This window comes from Panthera onca, chromosome D3 (assembly GCF_046562875.1).
Source record: "Panthera onca isolate mPanOnc1 chromosome D3, mPanOnc1 haplotype 2, whole genome shotgun sequence".
Classification (NCBI taxonomy): domain Eukaryota; kingdom Metazoa; phylum Chordata; class Mammalia; order Carnivora; family Felidae; genus Panthera; species Panthera onca.
The window spans coordinates 27144037-27162746 of NC_138350.1; the positions used below are offsets into that span (position 1 = coordinate 27144037).

At 49.5% G+C, this 18710-nt stretch overlaps 1 protein-coding gene across 5 annotated transcripts in view; it reads left to right on the forward strand.

The window, feature by feature from the left end:
- TXNRD2 (thioredoxin reductase 2) overlaps nt 1–18710 on the forward strand; it is a 51595-nt gene that overhangs the window by 1702 nt on the left and 31183 nt on the right. For 3 of the 5 annotated variants that reach the window (XM_060612954.3, XM_060612956.3, XM_060612959.3), the window contains exons 2-8: nt 2515–2583; nt 10292–10348; nt 10694–10838; nt 11461–11535; nt 13373–13451; nt 14010–14072; nt 18176–18246. In XM_060612954.3, coding sequence (XP_060468937.1) covers nt 2515–2583; nt 10292–10348; nt 10694–10838; nt 11461–11535; nt 13373–13451; nt 14010–14072; nt 18176–18246 — 559 coding nt within the window. Of the gene's footprint in view, nt 1–409; nt 608–2514; nt 2584–10291; nt 10349–10693; nt 10839–11460; nt 11536–13372; nt 13452–14009; nt 14073–18175; nt 18247–18710 lie in introns of those variants that run through there. The other 2 variants (XM_060612957.3, XM_060612955.3) reach the window with 2 other exon arrangements.

Sequence of the window (18710 nt, forward strand, 5' to 3'; positions counted from 1 at the left end):
GAGGTGGTCAGTGTGCCTGTGGACACACAGGAAAGCCTCCACTTGCCCTCCCAGAGCAGTGCACCATTCATTCAGCCTTGTCAAACTTGCTGGGGGCCAGGCCCCTGGTTCAGAGGGGGAGCAGAAAACTAAAGGACAATGGGCTCAGAACAAATTGGAGACAGACCTTTCTGGGGCTGAGCACTGAACGTGCAGTGGGGAAAGGAAGGCTATGAGACTGTTCAGGGCACCAGAGTGCACAGGTGTGTTCCAGGTAACCCCCACAGAGCAGCACCCACCTCATCCGCCCTACAGGCCCTTGAGGGTCCTTCCCCCTGGCAGGGTATCCCAACCCTCCTACATGTTTAAAGGAAGATTTCCTACACTTACAGAAAGTTCCACTGCTGACCTCTTTCACGGGTTTATCAGACTGAGAGGCTCCTGGGTGTGCACAGCAGGCAGGGAGAGCAAGCCAAGGATAAGCCCGCAATCTACACAGCCAGTTGGTTGCCCTGCCCTCTGCCTGATAGCAGGCAAAGGGGACACAGTGTGGGGCTGGGGACATCAGGAGCTTGCAGGGACCTGTTCTGTCAGCAGGAAGGACCAGCACCAGCACCTGCAATGGAAGGTAGGGGTGTTCTCCTGGGCAAAATCTTAGTGTTTCCCCTCCCCCTGTTCACCACGGGGCAGCTGGAGAGACACTGCCCTGCCCAGCAGGCGTGTGCTCTTCGCAGCCCAGCAGCAGCTTGTCTCCAGCCAGCAGTCTGTCCTCAGCTCTTTGGGCTCATATCAAAGCCACCAGAATAACTGACAAAGTTTAGGCCTCTTTAGAGCCCTTGAGTTGAATTTGGAGTTAGGTTCACTGTGGACTGGCTGTTTGAACCAAGTTGTGGCTCCCTTCGATCCCATGTGCACCTCTCACACATTACAGGGGCCCTCAAATGCCACCTGCTGGACAGAACCCGGGGTGGGCCTGGCTTTGGGGTGGGTGCAGTGGAGCGTCTCCACAGGACAGTCTGGTAGCAGGCCACCATCCAAGCACCCGGACACAAGCTCCTGGTGGTGACTCCCCTAACTTCACCAACTGCAAGCCAGGGCCTCCTCTAGGCTCAACTGAGCTCTTGTGTCCTTGCAAAGCATAGGTTCTAGACCCCTGTCTGTGGGACATCTACAAAGCCAGGGTCCCTGAGGGATGCGGTCCTCAGGAGTATTCTCTACAGCCTTGCCCACCAGAAAGGTCAAGGTGGCCACAAAGGCAGGTGCAGTGTTTTCACTTCTCAGGTTCCAGTGTGGCCAGCTGTGCTGGCCTTGGGTGGCAGACCCTTATTTGATCACAGGATCCTGTGCTTCACCAGGAGTAGTGGCTGGCTCTAGACATGCTGAAAGCAGTCTGACCTCCTCTGCCTTTCAACATACTAATAATTTTCTGTTATTTCTTCCTTTCTCTATAGGGACTAGGCCAGTGCCTGGTGCCGGGCCTCTCCATCTTGGGCCCTGTGTCAGAGCTTTGACCAGCCGGCCACACCTAAGGACACACCTACTCTCACCTACCCCCGACTCACTCCTTTGCTCACCACGACCCCCCCCCCCCCCTTCTGACTGTCCCTTGCTTGCTTTCCATGCCAGCAGTTTGCATAAGAGGGACAGATAATGTCTTCCGCAGGGCAGGAAAGATGTGAGCGGCCCTCTGTGCCGGGCGTGGGAGTAGGCTTTGTGTTGCCTCCAAGGTGATGCCATGGTAAGCCCAAAAGGCATTTTAGAGTCACTTCTCCCCCAAGGCCCACAGTGCACTAGGCACTCTGAGAGGCCAGGGTGTGCTGCCTGATGCAGGGATTGCTTTTTATATTTTTCCTCACTCAGAACAAAAGGTGACTGTTACAGCCGAAAGACACACTCAAGAAAAGTGTTCTTGTTTTTCGTTTTTGTAATTTTGGGGGTAATTTTTATTTTTGAGAGAGTGTGAGCAGGGGAGGGGCAGAGAGAGAGGCGGACAGAGGATCCAAAGTGGGCTCTGTGCTGACAAGCTGACAACACAGATCCCAACGTGGGGCTTGAACTCACAAACCACAAGATCATGACCTAAGCTGAAGTTGGACGCTCAACTGACTGAGCCACCCAGGTGCCCCCCAAGAAGAGTGTTTTAATTCCATGTCTGGCTTAGAACGTTGGGTGACGTGTAAATTCAGAGCAGTTCTGAAGCAGAGCAGAACAGTTATGGAGCGTGAAGTTCAGAGCAACTTCTTCTTGACCTGATTGTTGTTGCAAAGGCAGTTACACACCTTTGGCCAACCTCACCTGGCATTGCTTGGTTTCAGGATTTGTACTGATGATGGATACCATCGTTGCCTTCTGCCTCGATGTGTGATGCATTATCACCCCAGACCATCACAGGATGGGGGCTCCGATCCTATAAAACAGATCCCGTACCACATTTAACTGGGCAGAGCTGTTTGCCCTTTGGAAATCACATGGTATCTTATGGGATCCATATCCCAGACTTGTCCTGACCCTTCTTCTCACCTCTCCTTTCTCCAGCAGGGAGGCAGGACTACAATCTTCTGGTGATTGGCGGGGGATCTGGCGGCTTGGCTTGTGCCAAGGAAGGTATGTGTCCTGTGCCCTGTATCCTGCCAGTGTGGCGGGGACTCCAAGCTTTCAGGGATGCCTGGAGAGGGCTGCATTGTTCTCGTAGCTAGGTGGAGATGCACCCTGAGTGGCCATGCACAGAATGCATTATCTCTGTAGCTGGCCTGCTGGCCTCTGGGGTCCTACATCCTGCAGGGTCACCCCAAGAGCCTCATCATTTTGCCCTGCTCCCTGCCGCTCCCGAGTTGTCTGTGCAACATCCAGCAGCCAGGATGACACCCAGGTCTGAGCCTGCCCTCTTGGGCTGCAGCCCAAGGCCTCATGGGAGCTGTCCCCACCCATCTGACATGTCTCCCACCACCCACACCCTTGCTCACTCTTCTGCTACAGCCCCTGGCTGCCTCACTGCTTCCCGAAGGTCTTTCTGGCCTTGCGCCTCACCCTGGCTGTCTGCCTGGCCTGGCCTGGCCTGGTCTTCACCAACCTGGTTAGCTGTGGGGCTCACTCATCTTCCTTCAGTCTTTGCTGCCAAGGGTAGAATTACCCCCTTCTACACACATCTGGTCCCTGCTCCCGGCTCCACTGTCCTCGTTCTTAGCCCTGGCACTGTCCCACAGAGATCATGGTTTGTTCTGCTGTCCGTGTCTAACCAGATGGGTGTGGGCACCCTGGGGCGCTCAGTAAAGATGTGTTGAGTGAAAGGGCTGGACCCAGAGGCATCCAGAGACCTCGTGTTGCAGTTTACCACTAATCTGGATGCGGAACAGATGGCCACCGTTTCACTGGGGGCTCTGCTCTCTGCCTTAGGAGTGCCTGGCAGTCTGCTTGTCTGTCTAAATGATAAGGAGGCAGGTGAGGCAGATGTGGATGAGGGAGAGGGGAAGACAGGAGAGAAATGGTGCCCAAAACATGAAGAGTTGAGCAGCCACCCTGACCATTTAATTACAGCTCTCTGATATCAGATCCTGGGTTTTAGAATCACAGTTGGCATAAAGAAAATTTGCTGTCCACTGCTCTTGCTCTGAGGGGCAGAGGAGGGTGCCGGCCTGCAGTGGAGGGCAGGAACCTTGGAAGTCTCCCAGCTGATATGGGGGCCCACAGAGGGACACGAGGTCCTCATCCCATTGAACCACAGAGCCACCCCAAGAAACAGAGCATACAGACGGTTGTCCCAGTGGTGTGTCTTATAGCAGAAGAAAGCCCTGGATGTCGTGTCCATTCTAGTGTCTTACCTGTAGAGGCACATCTCTGTTAACCCACACCACTTCCCAGGTCTGTCTTTGCCTTTCTCAACAGTGGCATCTCTCCCTGTGGATGATTGTGCTTTTCTATAGCTTTACTGAAATATAATTGACTTAAAATAAACCATACATATTTACAGTGGACAACTTGATATGCTTTGACATACGTACACACCTGTGAAGCCATGTACCGCAGTCAAGCTAGTGAACATGTCCGTCCCCCCCGTATTAGCTTGCCGGGGTTGCCGTCACAAAGAACCACAGGCTGCATGGCTTAAGCAGCAGAAATGTATTTCCTCACTGGAGCCTGGAAGTCTGAGATGAAGGTGCCAGCAGGGTTGTTTCTTCTGAGTTCTCTGTCCTTGGCTTAGAGATGGCTGTCATTTCTCTGTGTCCTCACATGGTCTTTCCTCCGTGTGTTTATGTCCTAATCTCATCTTTTTATATGGACACCAGTCAGATTGGAGTAGGTAGGGCCCACCCTATGGTCTCAATTCTAACCTCTATACAGACCTTGTCTTCAAATAAGGTCACATGCTAAGGTTCTGGAGGTTTTGGCTCCAACATGAATTTTGAGGGGACGTGACTCGGCTCATAACAAACCCCAAAGTTTCCTCAAACCTTGGGAACCCCTTCCTGCTGCTCCCTCTCTGCTGCATCCCCAGACAGCCAATGATCTGCTTTCTCTCACTACAGATTAGTTTGCATTTTCTAAAATCTTGTTATACAAGATGAGATCATGCAGCATGTATTCTTACTTCTCTGGCTTTTTTTCACATAGCGTAATTATTTTGAGATTGATCTGTGATGCTGTGTGCATCTAGAGTTCATTCCTTTTTATTACTGATTAGTATTCTGTTGTTTGCATGCACCACATGATGTTGGGCCAGTCACCTATAGGTGCACATTTGGGGTATTTGCAGTTTGGGGCTGTTGTGAATGGTGCTGCTGTGAACATTTGGGTTTGTGTCTTGGTGTGGATGCATGTTTTCAATTCTCTGAGATCAATGCCTAAAAGTAGAACAGGTAGGTCATGTAGTATATCTCTTCTTTAGGTATTTTTTCATTTAATTGCCACAGTCTTTCGTAGTCTTCAATGTACAGGTCTCCACATCTTTCATCAGATTTATCATGAAGTGTTTCATATGTTTTCTAACAGCTTTTTGAGATTAAGTCATATACCATACTATTCATTCATTTAAATTGCGTAATTCAGGGGCGCCTTAGTGGCTCAGTCAGTTAAACATCCGACTCTTGATCTCGGCTCAGGCCTTGATCTCAGGGTCATGAGTTGAAGCCCTGCTTTGGACTCTGTGTTGGGTGGGAAGCCTACTTAAAAAACACAAAAATGCACAATTCAGTAATTTTTAGTATATTCACAGAGTTTTACAACTATCACTACATCAATCGTAGAAATTTTCACCACCCCCCAAAATTATTCTGTATCCATTAGCAGCCAGTCCTCAGCCCCAGGCAACCACTAATCCACCTTCTGTTTGTGTGTATTTGCCTATTCTGGATATTTAATATAAATATGTGGTCTTTTGTCTTTGTATCTTCCACTTACCATAATGTTTTCAGCACTCATCCACCACACAGCATATGCTAATGCCATATTCCTTTCAGTGGCTAAATATCATTCCACTGCATGGACAGATCACGTTTTATTAGCCACTTGTCCATTGCTGGACATTTGGGTTGTTTCTACTTTTTTGGCTTTTGTGAATAATGGTACTGGCAACATTTGTGCGCATATTTTTGTGTGGATCTGTTTTCCTGTCTCTTGGGTAGATACCTAGGAGTAGAATTGCAGAGTTGTGTGGTTTGACCTTTTGAGGAAATGCCAGACTATTTTCCAAAGTGGTTGTATCATTTTATATTCCCACCAGCGATGCAGGAAGGTTCAGATTTCTCCACATCCTCTCTAGCATGTGTTATCTTTTTTATTATAGTCTCCTAAGTAGGTGCTCAAATGGTACCTCCTTGTGGTTTGTCTGTGTTTTCCTAATGATTAATGACATGGATCATCTTTTCATGTGTTTATTGTCTATTTGCATATCTATGAGTAAATGTCTATTCACAAGTTTTGCCCACTTTTTTTTTTAAAGATTTTATTCTTAAAACAATTTTTTTAATGTTTATTATTTATTTTTGAGAGACAGAGTACGAGCAGGGGAGGAGCAGAGAGAGAGGGAGGCACAGAATCCGTAGCAGGCTCTGGGGTCTGAGTTGTCAGCACAGAGCCTGACGTGGGGCTTGAATCCATGAACTGTGAGATTATGACCTGAGCCAAAGTCAGACGCTGAACCTACTGAGCCAACCAGGTGCCTCCTATGTTACATATTCATACATAAACATATTCTGGTTACTAGACCCTTACCAGGTATATGATTTGCCAATGCTTTTTTCCATTCCATGGATTATCTTTCTACTTTCTTGCAGCACATTTTTAATTTTGATGCAAGTCCAGTTTATTTCTTATTTATTTTGTTGCTATGCTTTTGGTATTTGAGAAACAGTGGTCTTACCCAAGCTCACAAAGGTGTATGCCTGTGTTTTCCTCTAAGACTTGTACATTTTCAGCTCTGACACTTAGGCCTTTGGTCCATTTTGAGTTCATGTATACATAGGGTGCGAGGTAGCTGCTTTGGGGTTTGCAGTAGACACCTTGAACTTGTCACAGTCTCCCTGCAAGTGATATTGTCCCACTTCACATGTAGTACGAAAACCTTAGTATGGTAGCGTGCTTCCCTTACTCCCTTCTGAGCCTTTATCCTATGTGGTCATATGTTTTACTTTTACGTGTTATAAGCCCCATAACACATTGCTATTTTTTGTTTAAACCATTACCTTCAAAAAAGATTAAACTAATGAGGAAAAAATCTTACAGATCTGCCCGTGTAGTCACCATTTCTGGTGTACTCTTTCCTTTGTACAGATCCGAGTTTCCATCTGCCATCATTTTGCTTCTACCCTAAGGATGTCAGTGAACATTTCTTGTGATGTGGCTCTAAGAGTAATTAATTCTTCAAGCTTTTGTATGTCTGAAGACATCTTTATCTTGCCTTTAGTTTTTAAAATATTTTCTCTGGGCGGAGAATTCAAGGAAGATAGAGTTTTTGTTTGTTTTTTCTTTTAGTACTTTAGAGACATTGTCCTTCTGGCTTCTCACTTGCATTATTTCTTTTTGTTTGTTATTTGAGAGAGAGAGAGAGAGAGAGAGAGAGAGAGAGAGAGAGAGAGAACACAAACCCAAGAAGGCCCCATGCTCAGCCTGACACAGTGCTCAATCCCATGACCCTGGGATCATGACCTGAGCCAAATCAAGAGTGGGACACTCAACCAACTGAGCCACCCAGCAGCCCTCACTTGTATTGTTTCTGATGTCATCTGGTGCCTCTTTATCTCTGTGTTCTTTCATTGTATGTCTTTTTTCCTCTGGTGGTTTTCAGGATTTTCTCTTTTCATTGGTTTTGAGCAATTTAATGAGCGTGTGCCCTGGTGTAGTTCTCAATTATTTTTCTGTTAGACTTCACTTAGCTTCTTGGGTCCATGGATTTATAATTCTCATCAAGTTGTGAGAATTTTCAATCATTATTTCTCCAGGTAATTTTCCTGTCCTTCCTCCTCTCCTTCACTATGGGAGACTTTAATCACACATATATTAGGCTGTTCAAAGTTGCCCCTCAGCTCCTGGGTGCTCTCTTCACTTTGGAGAGTTTCTATTCCTGTGTTTCCAAGTTCACTAATAAAAGAGTCTGCAAAGTCTAATCTACCATTAATCCCACCCAATATATTTTTTATCTCTTTTATTGTAATCTTCATCTCTATAAATCCGACCTGGGTCCTTTTGTATATCTTCCGTGTTGCTCCTTAACTTTTTGAACATGGGGAATACAGTTACAATACTCATTTTACTTTTTTTCTAATTCTGACAACTGTGTCAGTTTTTGGTCGGTTTCCATTAACTGATCTTTTCTCTCTTACGGCTTGTATTTTCCTGCTCCTTTGCATGCCTGATGGTTTTCGATTGAATTTCCCTTGCTGGCTTCTAGATATTTTTAGATTCCTAGATACAGTTTTGAGCATGTTCTGGAGTTTGATTCCTTTGCATCTTCCACTTAAGATTTATTAGGCGAGGGACACCTGGGTGGCTCGGTCAGTTAAGCGTCCGACTTCAGCTCAGGTCATGATCTCGCAGTTTGTGAGTTCAAGACCTGCATCGGGCTCTGAGCTGACAGTGCTGAGCCTGGAGCCTGCTTTGGATTCTGTGTCTCCCTCTCTCTCTGCCCTTCCCCCATTCAGTCTCTCTCTCTCTCTCTCTCTCAAATAAATAAAACATTTTAAAAAATTTTTAAAAAATTTATTTTTAATTTATTAGGCAGGTCCAGAGCTGTGCCCAATCATTTCCAGTGACTGGGATCTGACCTTAATACTTTCACAGCTCCCCAGGAATCATGTGGTTTGTCCAGTCTACCTTCTGGGAACAGGCAGTATTCCCAGCCCTGCATGATCACTGTCTCCTCTGGTCTTTCTGGATGATTCTTTCCTGGCCTCAGGTAAATTCCTCACACATGTGCACTGATCAGATGTCGGGGGTTCTGTGCAGCTCTATCCTCTCTGGTTCTCTGTCCCAGAAGCTCTGGCTGCCTCAGTCTCCCCAGGCTCCCAGCCTCTCTCCTCAGCCATTGAATCTGGTGGGCTCTGCCTGTGCTGCATCCTGAAGACTCTCCAGTTGTGAGGCTCACCTTGTTTGTTTCTTGTCTTCCAAGTATCACTCTCCTTGGAAGAGTAATGTTCGGTTTCTTGAAACCCTTATTTTATGTATTCCGTCTGGAGTTTTGGTTGTCTTGGATGGGAGGGTACATCCGGTCCCTGTTGCTCCATTGTGTCAGATGGGGGAGACAGACGTAGGCATGTTGGAAGAGTCCCCCTTGTTTTTAATTTTTTTTTTAATGTTTAGTTATTTTTGAGAGAGAGAGAAACAGAGCACAAGAAGGGAAGGGGCAGAGAGAGAGGGAGACACAGAATCTGAAGCAGGCTCCAGACTCTGAGCTGTCAGCACAGAGCCGGATGCGGGGCTCGAACTCACGGACTGTGAGATCATAACCTGAGCCAGACACTTAACTGACTGAACCACCCAGGCACCCTCCCCCCTTTTTAAAAATTTTTTTTTTATGTTTAGTTATTTATTTTTTTTTCTTTTCCTTTTTTTTTTTTCTAAAATTTTTTTTAACGTTTATTTATGTTTGAGACAGAGAGAGACAGAGCATGAACAGGGGAGGGTCAGAGAGAGGGAGACACAGAATCTGAAACAGGCTCCAGGCTCTGAGCTGTCAACACAGAGCCCGACACGGGGCTCGAACTCACAAACTGCGAGATCATGACCTGAGCCGAAGTCAGACGCCCAACCGACTGAGCCACCCAGGCGCCCCTATGTTTAGTTATTTTTGAGAGAGAGAGAAACAGAGCACAAGAAGGGAAGGGGCAGAGAGAGAGGGAGACACAGAATCTGAAGCAGGCAAAGAGTCCCCCTTGTTTTTAAAACAAGCACTGCGATCGCATCACTGATCAGTTGAACAAAATGGGTTTTTACATGAAGGCTCTAAAACTTTGTTCTGATCTTGGTTGATAGCCATGAATTGAGTACATTCTGTAGTATGTGAAACACTCATGAGTCACGATGTTTAAGTCGGGCATGCCCTCAGTCAAGTCCAGTGCCCAGGCTGGCGATGCAATTCCCCAAGTAAGCCAAGGGGAAGCCCTTCAATTATCCCTGGCTAATTGGTAACAGGGTCAGAACCTAGGATTGGTGGCCCTGGGAGGAATCTGCTCACAGCCAGTGGGGAAAGCCAGGAGACTCCAGACAGGAGGTGCAGTTGGAGCCCAGGTCTCCCTCCCACTTTGGGGCCTGGCTGATCCTGGACCTGCCATTTGACCTTCCATTTTCTCACCCTGAGAATGAGGTAGCAAATAGCCATAAGGGTAGACCTTGGGTAGAAGCCTCCCATGGTGTCCAGTGGAGAAGAGAGGAGATGAATGAGTCTACTGGGTAGGTCTGGGGAGAGAGCCAGGGGAAGCTCCGAGTCTGGGGCCTCTCCCAGGAGGTGGATACTCCTGTGATGCATGTAAGTATGCTCTGGGTGGGCACCAGGCTCATGCTGAATGTCTGGGCTTGGAGCCAGGTGCCACAGAAGGCAAGGGAGGGCTGTGGTGGGCATATGAGGAAGGGTGGGCATCCCACTGGGTCCTGGCACTAGGGTGGGTCGTGTGAAGGCTGCAGTCAAGAAGAGGCCCTAGGGTTTCCATTTATGGGCAGCACAGCTGTGTGGCAGCTGACAGGTGGGGAGATCTGGGTGTGGAGCTGGTGAGAAGGTGCTGGTCCTGGTCTTTCCCTGCCCTCTTCTGGTGGTCATGGGCCCCTAGGGTCCCCAGCCCCAGCCCCGAAGCAGCTGCCCATCTGCTCGCTCTTTTTGTCTTTCCAGCCGCTCAGCTGGGAATGAAGGTGGCTGTGGTAGACTATGTGGAGCCTTCCCCCCGAGGTAGGTAGCCCTGGATGGGAGCCGTGTGTCCTGGGGAAGAGGGAGGAAGGGTGCCTGGTTCATGCATGGAGGGTGGCTGAGCCTAGAGCCAGTCACCCACTGCTAGTTGGCGTCTCTGGCACAGGTCCTGTTTCTCCAGTAAGTCACCATTAATGTAAAGTTCCTTGTTCTTATTTAAAAATGAATCTGACTATAATCATAGACAGTAAATTCACAGGGCAGTGTTCACCTGGAGCGTGTCTGAGTTGCAGACAATGACTTCAAGGAATCCTACACAACTGTAGAACAGGAGAGACTTCTAGTCCCCTGAATACAAATCTAAACATGCTCTTCCCAACATGCCAGGCACCAGGTGGGGCCTAGGCGGCACGTGTGTGAACGTTGGCTGCATCCCCAAGAAGCTGATACACCAGGCAGCGCTGCTGGGGGGTATGATCCGCGACGCTCCCCACTACGGCTGGGATGTGGCCCAGCCGGTCCTGCATGACTGGTGAGGAGCCCTGCCCACTCCCAGTGCTTGTCCGCTGCTCATGGGGGAGGTTGACTGCTCCATTAACCCTCACGGGAGCGTGCTATCAGAGAGTGGCCCTCACTGGGAACAGCTCTGTGCCCCACCCCTTGACATTTGGCAAAGTCTAGAGACATTTTTGTCTAGAGACACCACTGGTGGTGGGGGGGGGGGGCTGCTGCACCTATGGGGTTCTGCTAAAGGCCCTATGGTGCACAGGACACCCTCACAAAGGTTGATCTGGCCCCAAAGACCACTGGTGCAGGGTGAGAAACTGATTCAGGTTCCACAGGTGGCACCTGGTCTGCTCTGAGCTGCACACAGGCCCCTCTGTGGTTCTCAGATGACCTAGACTCAGGGCCACTGCTGTGTCCTGGTGGCTGTGGCCCAAAGCCCCTGTTTTCCCTGAGTCCAAAGTCCCACAGCCCCAAACCCAGGACAGAGACAGTGGTCGTGGGGATAGATGTCACATTTTCCACCTTTAGAATCACTTTGTTTCTTAGTATTTCTGCTAACCCACTATTTGCATCTGATTGTCTGTTGTGGGACTCTATAGTTATTGCTTCTGTTGTGGTTTTTAACATCTCTTGTTGTGTGTTAATAGGAGGAAAATGGCAGAAGCTGTTCAGAATTATGTGAAATCCCTGAACTGGGGGCACCGGGTCCAGCTTCAGGATAGGTACTGAGGCCTCCTCAGGCCCTCCTGGCCCTCTCTGGGTCATTTCATACCTTGTCAAGCACTTAACTCCTCAAAGGCTCAGCAGTGATAAGACGAGAAGTCCCTGCCCATGGGGTGGGGGTGCACACACGAGAAGCAGGTGGGGTGAGTGCCCTGTGAGCAGAAGGCCACCCTGCAAGCTGGCACCTGCAGAACCTGGAGTAGCAGGGAGCGGGGGGCATGCTGGCAGGATAGCTGGAGCCCAGGGCTGCACCAAGGAGGAGGCATGCTCGGAGCTGGGGCTAGGGAGAACAATGGCCAGAGTGTGGGAGCATAGAGAGGGCCATCCCAGACGCCAGCACCTTCCTTGAGGCAGGTGACCTTTCTCCTGTCAGGGTGGACCACAGTTATGTGTAAGGAGCCCCATGAACCCCATGTTGCCCAGGCCCCACTCTGTGAAGTCCACAACTCACCTCTCATCTCCAAGGCTCCCACACCCTGAACCCCACACCTTACCACCCACCTCCTGGCTCTCTAGGCGTACATGAAGGCACCTGCTGTTGTGTGCTGAAGCATATGTCCAACATGATCATTCTAGCCTGGGACAAGGTCCCATCAGCCCTTTGGGGTCCCCCAACCAAGATGCCGAGATTTCTTCCACCAAAGGATCCTCCCTGAGGAGCCACTACCAGACGGAGAGGTGCCCCAAACTGCACTTGACTCTGGCTAGGCTTTGCTCCTGGCCCTGTAGCTCTTCCCTGTGCCCATGCAGGTCATGGAGGGGACAGTGTTCCCTCAGAGGTCTGGTGGCTCTCATCTGAGCTCTATTTGCTTGGCTCCAAGGAGTCTTCCTGGGCCTGTACAGTAGGCAGCTATTTTGTACCCATGAAACCCAGGACACCTGAGCTGGAGAAGCTGGCCCACCTGCCCATCCTGGGCGTCCCCAGTGATCCCCCCCACGAGGGAGCTGAGCTGTATCCTGTTGTTTTTCCTCTGTGTGGGGCTCAGTATCCCCCAGTGCGGTTTGCTGGAAGCATAGGGCTCTGCCATCCATCCTGCTGGCCCTGGGCAGCAACCAGTCAAGTGCCAAACAGGCCTGACCCCAGGGCAGCTCTAGAGGTGCCCACAGATGGAAGCTGGTGCAGAACTTCTGTCTGTATCCTATGGCTATTGCTGAGCTGTGGGGGTGAGTGAGGACTTGCTTCCTACAGCTTAGGCAGCATATGGAGGCATGGGGCTTGATTGTGGGGAGGACATAAAGTCCAGGAGGTGATAAAGCCTTCCCAAATATGCCAAGAACCCACCACTACAGGGTGGCCTTCATTATTAGAAGGCGTGGATCATTTCTACACACCATGCACCTGACCACCCTTATGTCCTCATCAGACCTGTTTTCCAGCCTTATTATCCCCTAGAGGGATGTAAGAGTGTAAGAGTAATGTCTTCCTAGTGGGCACCCTTCCTTGTCAGCAGGAGGTTGGTCATTTGGATGGCGGGGATAACTGGGTGCACGTAGGGGCCTCTGTTCCCTGCCGGAAAGTGCCCAGGTGACAAGGATGGACCCTAGGGAGGCTCAGCCACTTCTGTCATCACACACACCAGGGCTGTACTTGGGCTCTCAGAACCATGCTGGCTTCTGTCCAGCAGTTCCAGTTATCTATGGTCCAGGGGACCCTTGGGGAGACGACAGCTATCCTTCTCCCCCTTCATGCTTCCCAGTGCTGTCTGCCCCACCTGAGCTGTGGGCAGGGGGCTGTGGGTCCGAGCTAGGCTTTTACCCATCTGCTCCCTGTTTAATCCCATAAGTGACACTTAATTTACAGAGAAAATATTTGACAATCTTATTTTTATTTTGCAGAAAAGTCAAGTACTTTAACATCAAGGCCAGCTTTGTCAATGAGCACACGATTTGTGGTGTCACTAAAGGTGGGAAAGAGGTGAGTGCCCAGCTCTCCTGAGTGGCTCCTCTCAGGCAGTCCTGACCCTTCCAAAGACCTGGGGTGCCGACTCCAGCTTCATTCAACCCCAGTGATGTTCGCAGTAATAAGTGCTGCTGGAATTGACAGCAGATCTCTCTGAGGCTGGTTGTCACTCTCCATAAACAATGAAACAGACCACTGAGATGCATGTTGTGCTAGGCTGCCTGCTGTGCTGGGCGATAGGGTGGGTGGTCACACCCTTGCAGAATTTTGTGGGGATTGGAGGAGACGAGACACGTGCAGGGTGCTCTGTAAACTGGGGGTGGGGGGTGGTGTTTTGAGTTACAATGTCTCCCTGCCCTCTTCTGTTGCACCCCCTCCTGGCTTGAGTACCCTTGGCAGGCTCCCAGCTCCAAGGGACCTCTGAGCTCCTGGCTGGAGGGTCCACACTGCAGGGCAGCAACTGTAATTAGAAAGTGTGGGTCTCTACCAGGGGTACCTGTGGGCAGTCGAGCCCTCTGCATCTGTGTGCCACAGTACATCTGTGTGACCACAGCTTCCTTGATTTCTTCTCAGACTTTGCTTTCCGCGGAGCATATCGTCATTGCTACTGGAGGGCGGCCAAGGTACCCCACCCACGTGAGTGTCCCCAGCACACAGCCTTCCCTGCCACCCTGGGCACGTTCATGGTCTCTCAGCTCATGCTTCCCACACCAGCAGCATCCCCATTCTTTCTTTTCTTAAAGAAATTAGTTTTTCTATATTCACTGTTGTCACTTTTTCTTTCTTTTTTTTTTTTCAGTTTTAAAGTTTATTTGTTTTGAGAGGGAGAGAGGGTGTGCACACACGTGAGCAGAGGAGGGGCAGAGAGAGAGAGGGAGAGAGAATCCCAAGCAGCCTCCGTGCTGCCATTGCAGAGCCTGATGGAGGGCTTGAACCCATGAACTGCGAGATCATGACCTGAGCTAAAACCAAGAGTCAGACGCTTAATCAACTGAACCGACTAAGCCACCCAGGCATCCCTGTTTCTAATTCTTTCTCATGTCCATTCTACGGAAGCAGGTCAGCAGGGACCCAGTACTACTGAATCCTAAGAACAACTGTCACTTCACTCTTCAGGTGGCTCTGAGACACCACCGCACCTGGTCTTCTTTATCTTGCTTTGCTGATTCTTCCTTTTCTCTTCAGCCTCAAAATGTTGGAACATCCAGGACTTTAGCCTTTTCTTCCTTCCCCTACCCCAAATCTTGCTTTTAATTGACATAAAATTTATACACCATAAAATGCACCCTTTTAAAGGGTACGATTCAGGGAGTTTTAGTATATTCACAGTTGTGCAGCCATCAGTCTCCACTACCTAATTCCAGAACATTTTCACCCCCAAAATGAAACCTTGTACCATTAGCAGTCACTGCCCATTCCCTGCCTCCCCAACCCCAACTAGAAAGCAACCACTAGTCTGCTTTCTGTCCCTATGGATTTGCCCACTCTGGACATTTCACATAAATGGAATCAGACATGTGGCCTTTGTGACCTGCTTCCTGCACTCAGCAGAATGTTTCCAAGATTCCACATTGTAGCATGTGTTAGAACTTCATTTCCCTTTATGCCTGAGTAATGATCCATTGTGTGGGTAGACCATATTTTGTTTATCCACTTGTCCACTGATGGACATCTGAATTGTTTCCACTTTGAGTTGTTGTGAATAATGCTGCTGTGAACATTTATGTACAAGTTTTTCTGTGGACTTAAGTTTTCACTTCTCTTGGCTATATACCTAGGAATGGAGTCGATGGTCAGTTTTTAACCTTTTGAGGAACCACCAGACTGCTTTCCAAAGCAGCTACACCATTTTAGATTCCCCCACCAATAACATGTAAAGGTCATACTATACTTTCTTGTTTCTTCACATTTTGTAATTTTCTTATTGAAAAATGAATATTTCAAATAAAATAATGTGTTAACTCTGGAAGTCAGAATCTCTCTCCACTGTAGGATTTTGTTTATTGCTATTGATCGTCAGGTGGTTTTCTGAACTGATTTTGTAAAATCTATATTCTTTGTCATGGGAGGCCACTGACGTCTCTGCTCAGTTAGCTTAGTGGTCAGCTAGTAACTAGACAGAGGTTTCCTTAAACACCTGGAGAAAACACACAGTCTTTGCTGAGGGGTTCGGTAGGCATTTGGGGACACGCTTTTGACATTTAGCCAGGTACCAGAAACTCTGCCTTAGCCCTCACTACCTACTTGTGCTGGGCCTCAAGGCCAGCCAGAGGTGAGAGTTTCAGGCTGTCTCAGGCCTTTCCCTGGTGTGTGCACAGCCCAGTGCCTACACCTGGCCTTCTAGGTCCCCAGGAATACGTGGGACCTTTTCAAAGCTCCAATGGACGTCTCATTCCTTGGCTTTTCCTTTTAAACTTTTGGGTAGTATGTTGCTTGCTTCAGCTGTTATCCATCACCTCAGGCAGCTGTGACATTACATCACTGGGAAGATCCTCCTCAGAGAGAGCTTTCGGCCCTGGGCAAGGTCAAGAGAGGTGGAAGATAAGCCTCTTGAGTGGGGTCTTCTGGGGAAGCCCCAGCCAGGTCCAACAATGACTCTGGGAAGGAGCTTTGGAAGGCCTCTGGTTCTGTTCTGCTCTCCAGTACGTTTTTAAAGTCACTCTTCATTTCTCAAGGTTGGTGCTGAGCTGAGAGATGGGGCTAGCGTCAGTTAAAACTCCACCAAACTCACTGTTCTTACCAAGTCTCCGCCATTTTTCTTGACTAAATGTTCCCTGTGTTGGGGCACCTGAGTGGCTGAGTCGGTTAAGCGTCCGACTTCAGATCAGGTCATGATCTCACGGTTCGTGAGTTTGAGCCCCGCATTGGGCTCTGGGCTGATAGCTCAGAGCCTGGAGCCTGCTTCGGATTCTGTGTCTCCCTCTGTCTGCCCCTCCGCTGCTTGCACTCTGTCTCTCGCATTGTCTCGAAATAAATAAACGTTAAAAAAATTTTTTTTTTTAAAGTGCCCTATGTTGCCACAAGCCTTTGGTTAATTTCCATGGTTCTCAAAAAGTTGAATTTTACTCTTTTTTTTTTTTAATTAATTTATTTTTTTTTTTAGTTCTGGCTGTTTTTATGGAGGGGTGAACTTTGGGAGGTCCTCAGTCCACCATTTTCTGCCAGCATCCCCTCCTGGCCCCGTCTTACTTGAGGGTGCTTCTCTGCCCTCACCCCCACAAGGAAGGTGGAGCTAGGGAAGGGGCTCTCCAGTCAGGGTAGTGGAGAGTGGGATGGGAAGCAGGAAGCGGTTTGGCTGAGGTCACAACCACATGGGTCTCACAGGGGAACCTGGGAACCAGGTGGCACAAGCCCTGAGCCTCCACATGGGCTGTGGTGAAGTTAATGAGGCCAGTGGATTTCCCAGGCATGGAGGCTGCTTCTGCCTCCTAGTTAGACAGGACAGAGCACAGATGGAGGAGGAACAAGGGAGTGGTTCTGTTTCTCCTCAGATGCTTAAATCCTAAGCCTCTACTTTTAGTTCGATGCTTTCTCTGGAAATGGGGAACAGAGGGGGCACAGAGGGAAATGTACACCTCCAGTCCTCAGAGGCTACCATGCCTCCCTTCCAGCTGTCAGGCCCTCAAGAGCAGCCTCCAGAGGAGACAGGTGGCTTGTGCACAGAGGTGGCCCTTGGGCAGATTATGTGGCTCTGTAGGGTGGCAGGGTGCTATTGTACAAGGTAGCTACAACAGACGGGAAAGGTGGGTGACCCTTAGTGACCCCCACACCCATCAGCCAAGCCCACATTGGTTCTGCTTAAAGCCCCTGAAGGCCACAGTCAGCTCCCAGGAGCTGGGCAGTCGTCTCAGGCAAACCTGCATATGTGCCAGGGTGCCCTGCAGAGGCAACAGGCCTGGGCCCACCGTGCTGGACCTCAGCTGGGCAGCCACCATGTCTCCATTCGCTCAGAGGAGGACAGAGCAGGAGCTGTCCGGTGCAGGGGGAGTCAGCTTGGTGGCCACTCCACCCTCCCATCACCCACCTCCACCACACCCTCTCTGGGTGCCTGCCAAGAGTTGCTTATGTTTTAGGCCCTTTGATTTCCAGACCTTTCAGTTTTCTTTGCACAACCCTGAGAAATTCCTGACTTTATTTTTATTGCCAATTGGAATCATAAACTGTTTGCAGTCTGCTTCCTCTCCACCAGCACATCTTACTCTTCTTACTCTCATGGGCTGCTGAGAGGACGCTGGTCCTTGTGTCTCCCCAGTCTGCTTGGCAGTCCCTCTTGGGCTCCTCTGGGATTCAGGAGAGTCTGTACAATTCCCAGGCTCCCTCAAGAGTGCCCAATAGCATCCAGCCTTCAGCCTTGTGCCTTTGGAGCCATCCTGTCCCTTTATGCCCTGACTCACTCTGCTCCTCACCTGCCCTCCTCTCAGCCCGGGTCTGGATCAAGGGGAAGGCCCCAGAGAGCAGGGAGAGCCATGCCCCAGCTCCCCAGCCACCTCATACAGCCAAGGTGTGCTGGGGTGCTTTGCCCAGTAGTGGATGGCACACTGAGTCAGATATAGCCTGGTCACCTGTCCCCAGAGGCTAAACCTGAAGAAAAGTCTGTGGAGCAAGGAAGTGCACCCATGTGTGAGCCGGGGTGGTTCTGGCTGAGTTGCGTCTACAAAATGGTCATCCTCTTTGGGGGAAGTCTCTAGGAACAGGCTAGATGATGCTCTTCTCACACTGATCCTTTTTTTTCTGGGTAGATCGAAGGCGCCTTGGAATATGGAATTACAAGTGACGACATCTTCTGGCTGAAGGAGTCCCCTGGAAAAACGTAAGACCTGGCATGGACCTTAGTGGAAATCCTCTTGTTCACAGTTGCAAACATCAGGGCCATTTAGAACCATATGTTAGTCCTGTCTCTCTAGTCCATTCTTTCTTATCTACTGGAAAGAAGGAAAGGGAACATGGTTCTTGTGCCCCTTGGTGGGGCTGTTGACATACTGCATCCTGTGACTGTCTTAGAAGTGATGACACAAGTATTGCAAAATGCATCAGCCAACTGTCTAGGGCAGCGGTTTTCAAATAGGGTTCTTGGAGCCCCCAGGGTATCAGTGGGTCCCGTTAAGGACATCACAGAGGAAGGATATTCAAGGAGGAGAAGGTAAGGCCAGGTCATTAGGGAAAGCCACTGACCTCTCCTTGGGCCTTGATTTCCCCTTTCCTCTGGTTTACACCTTGGGCTTCCCTGAAATTCAGCAAAGGCTCCAAAGTTCTCAGAAACCATAGCCCAGTTGT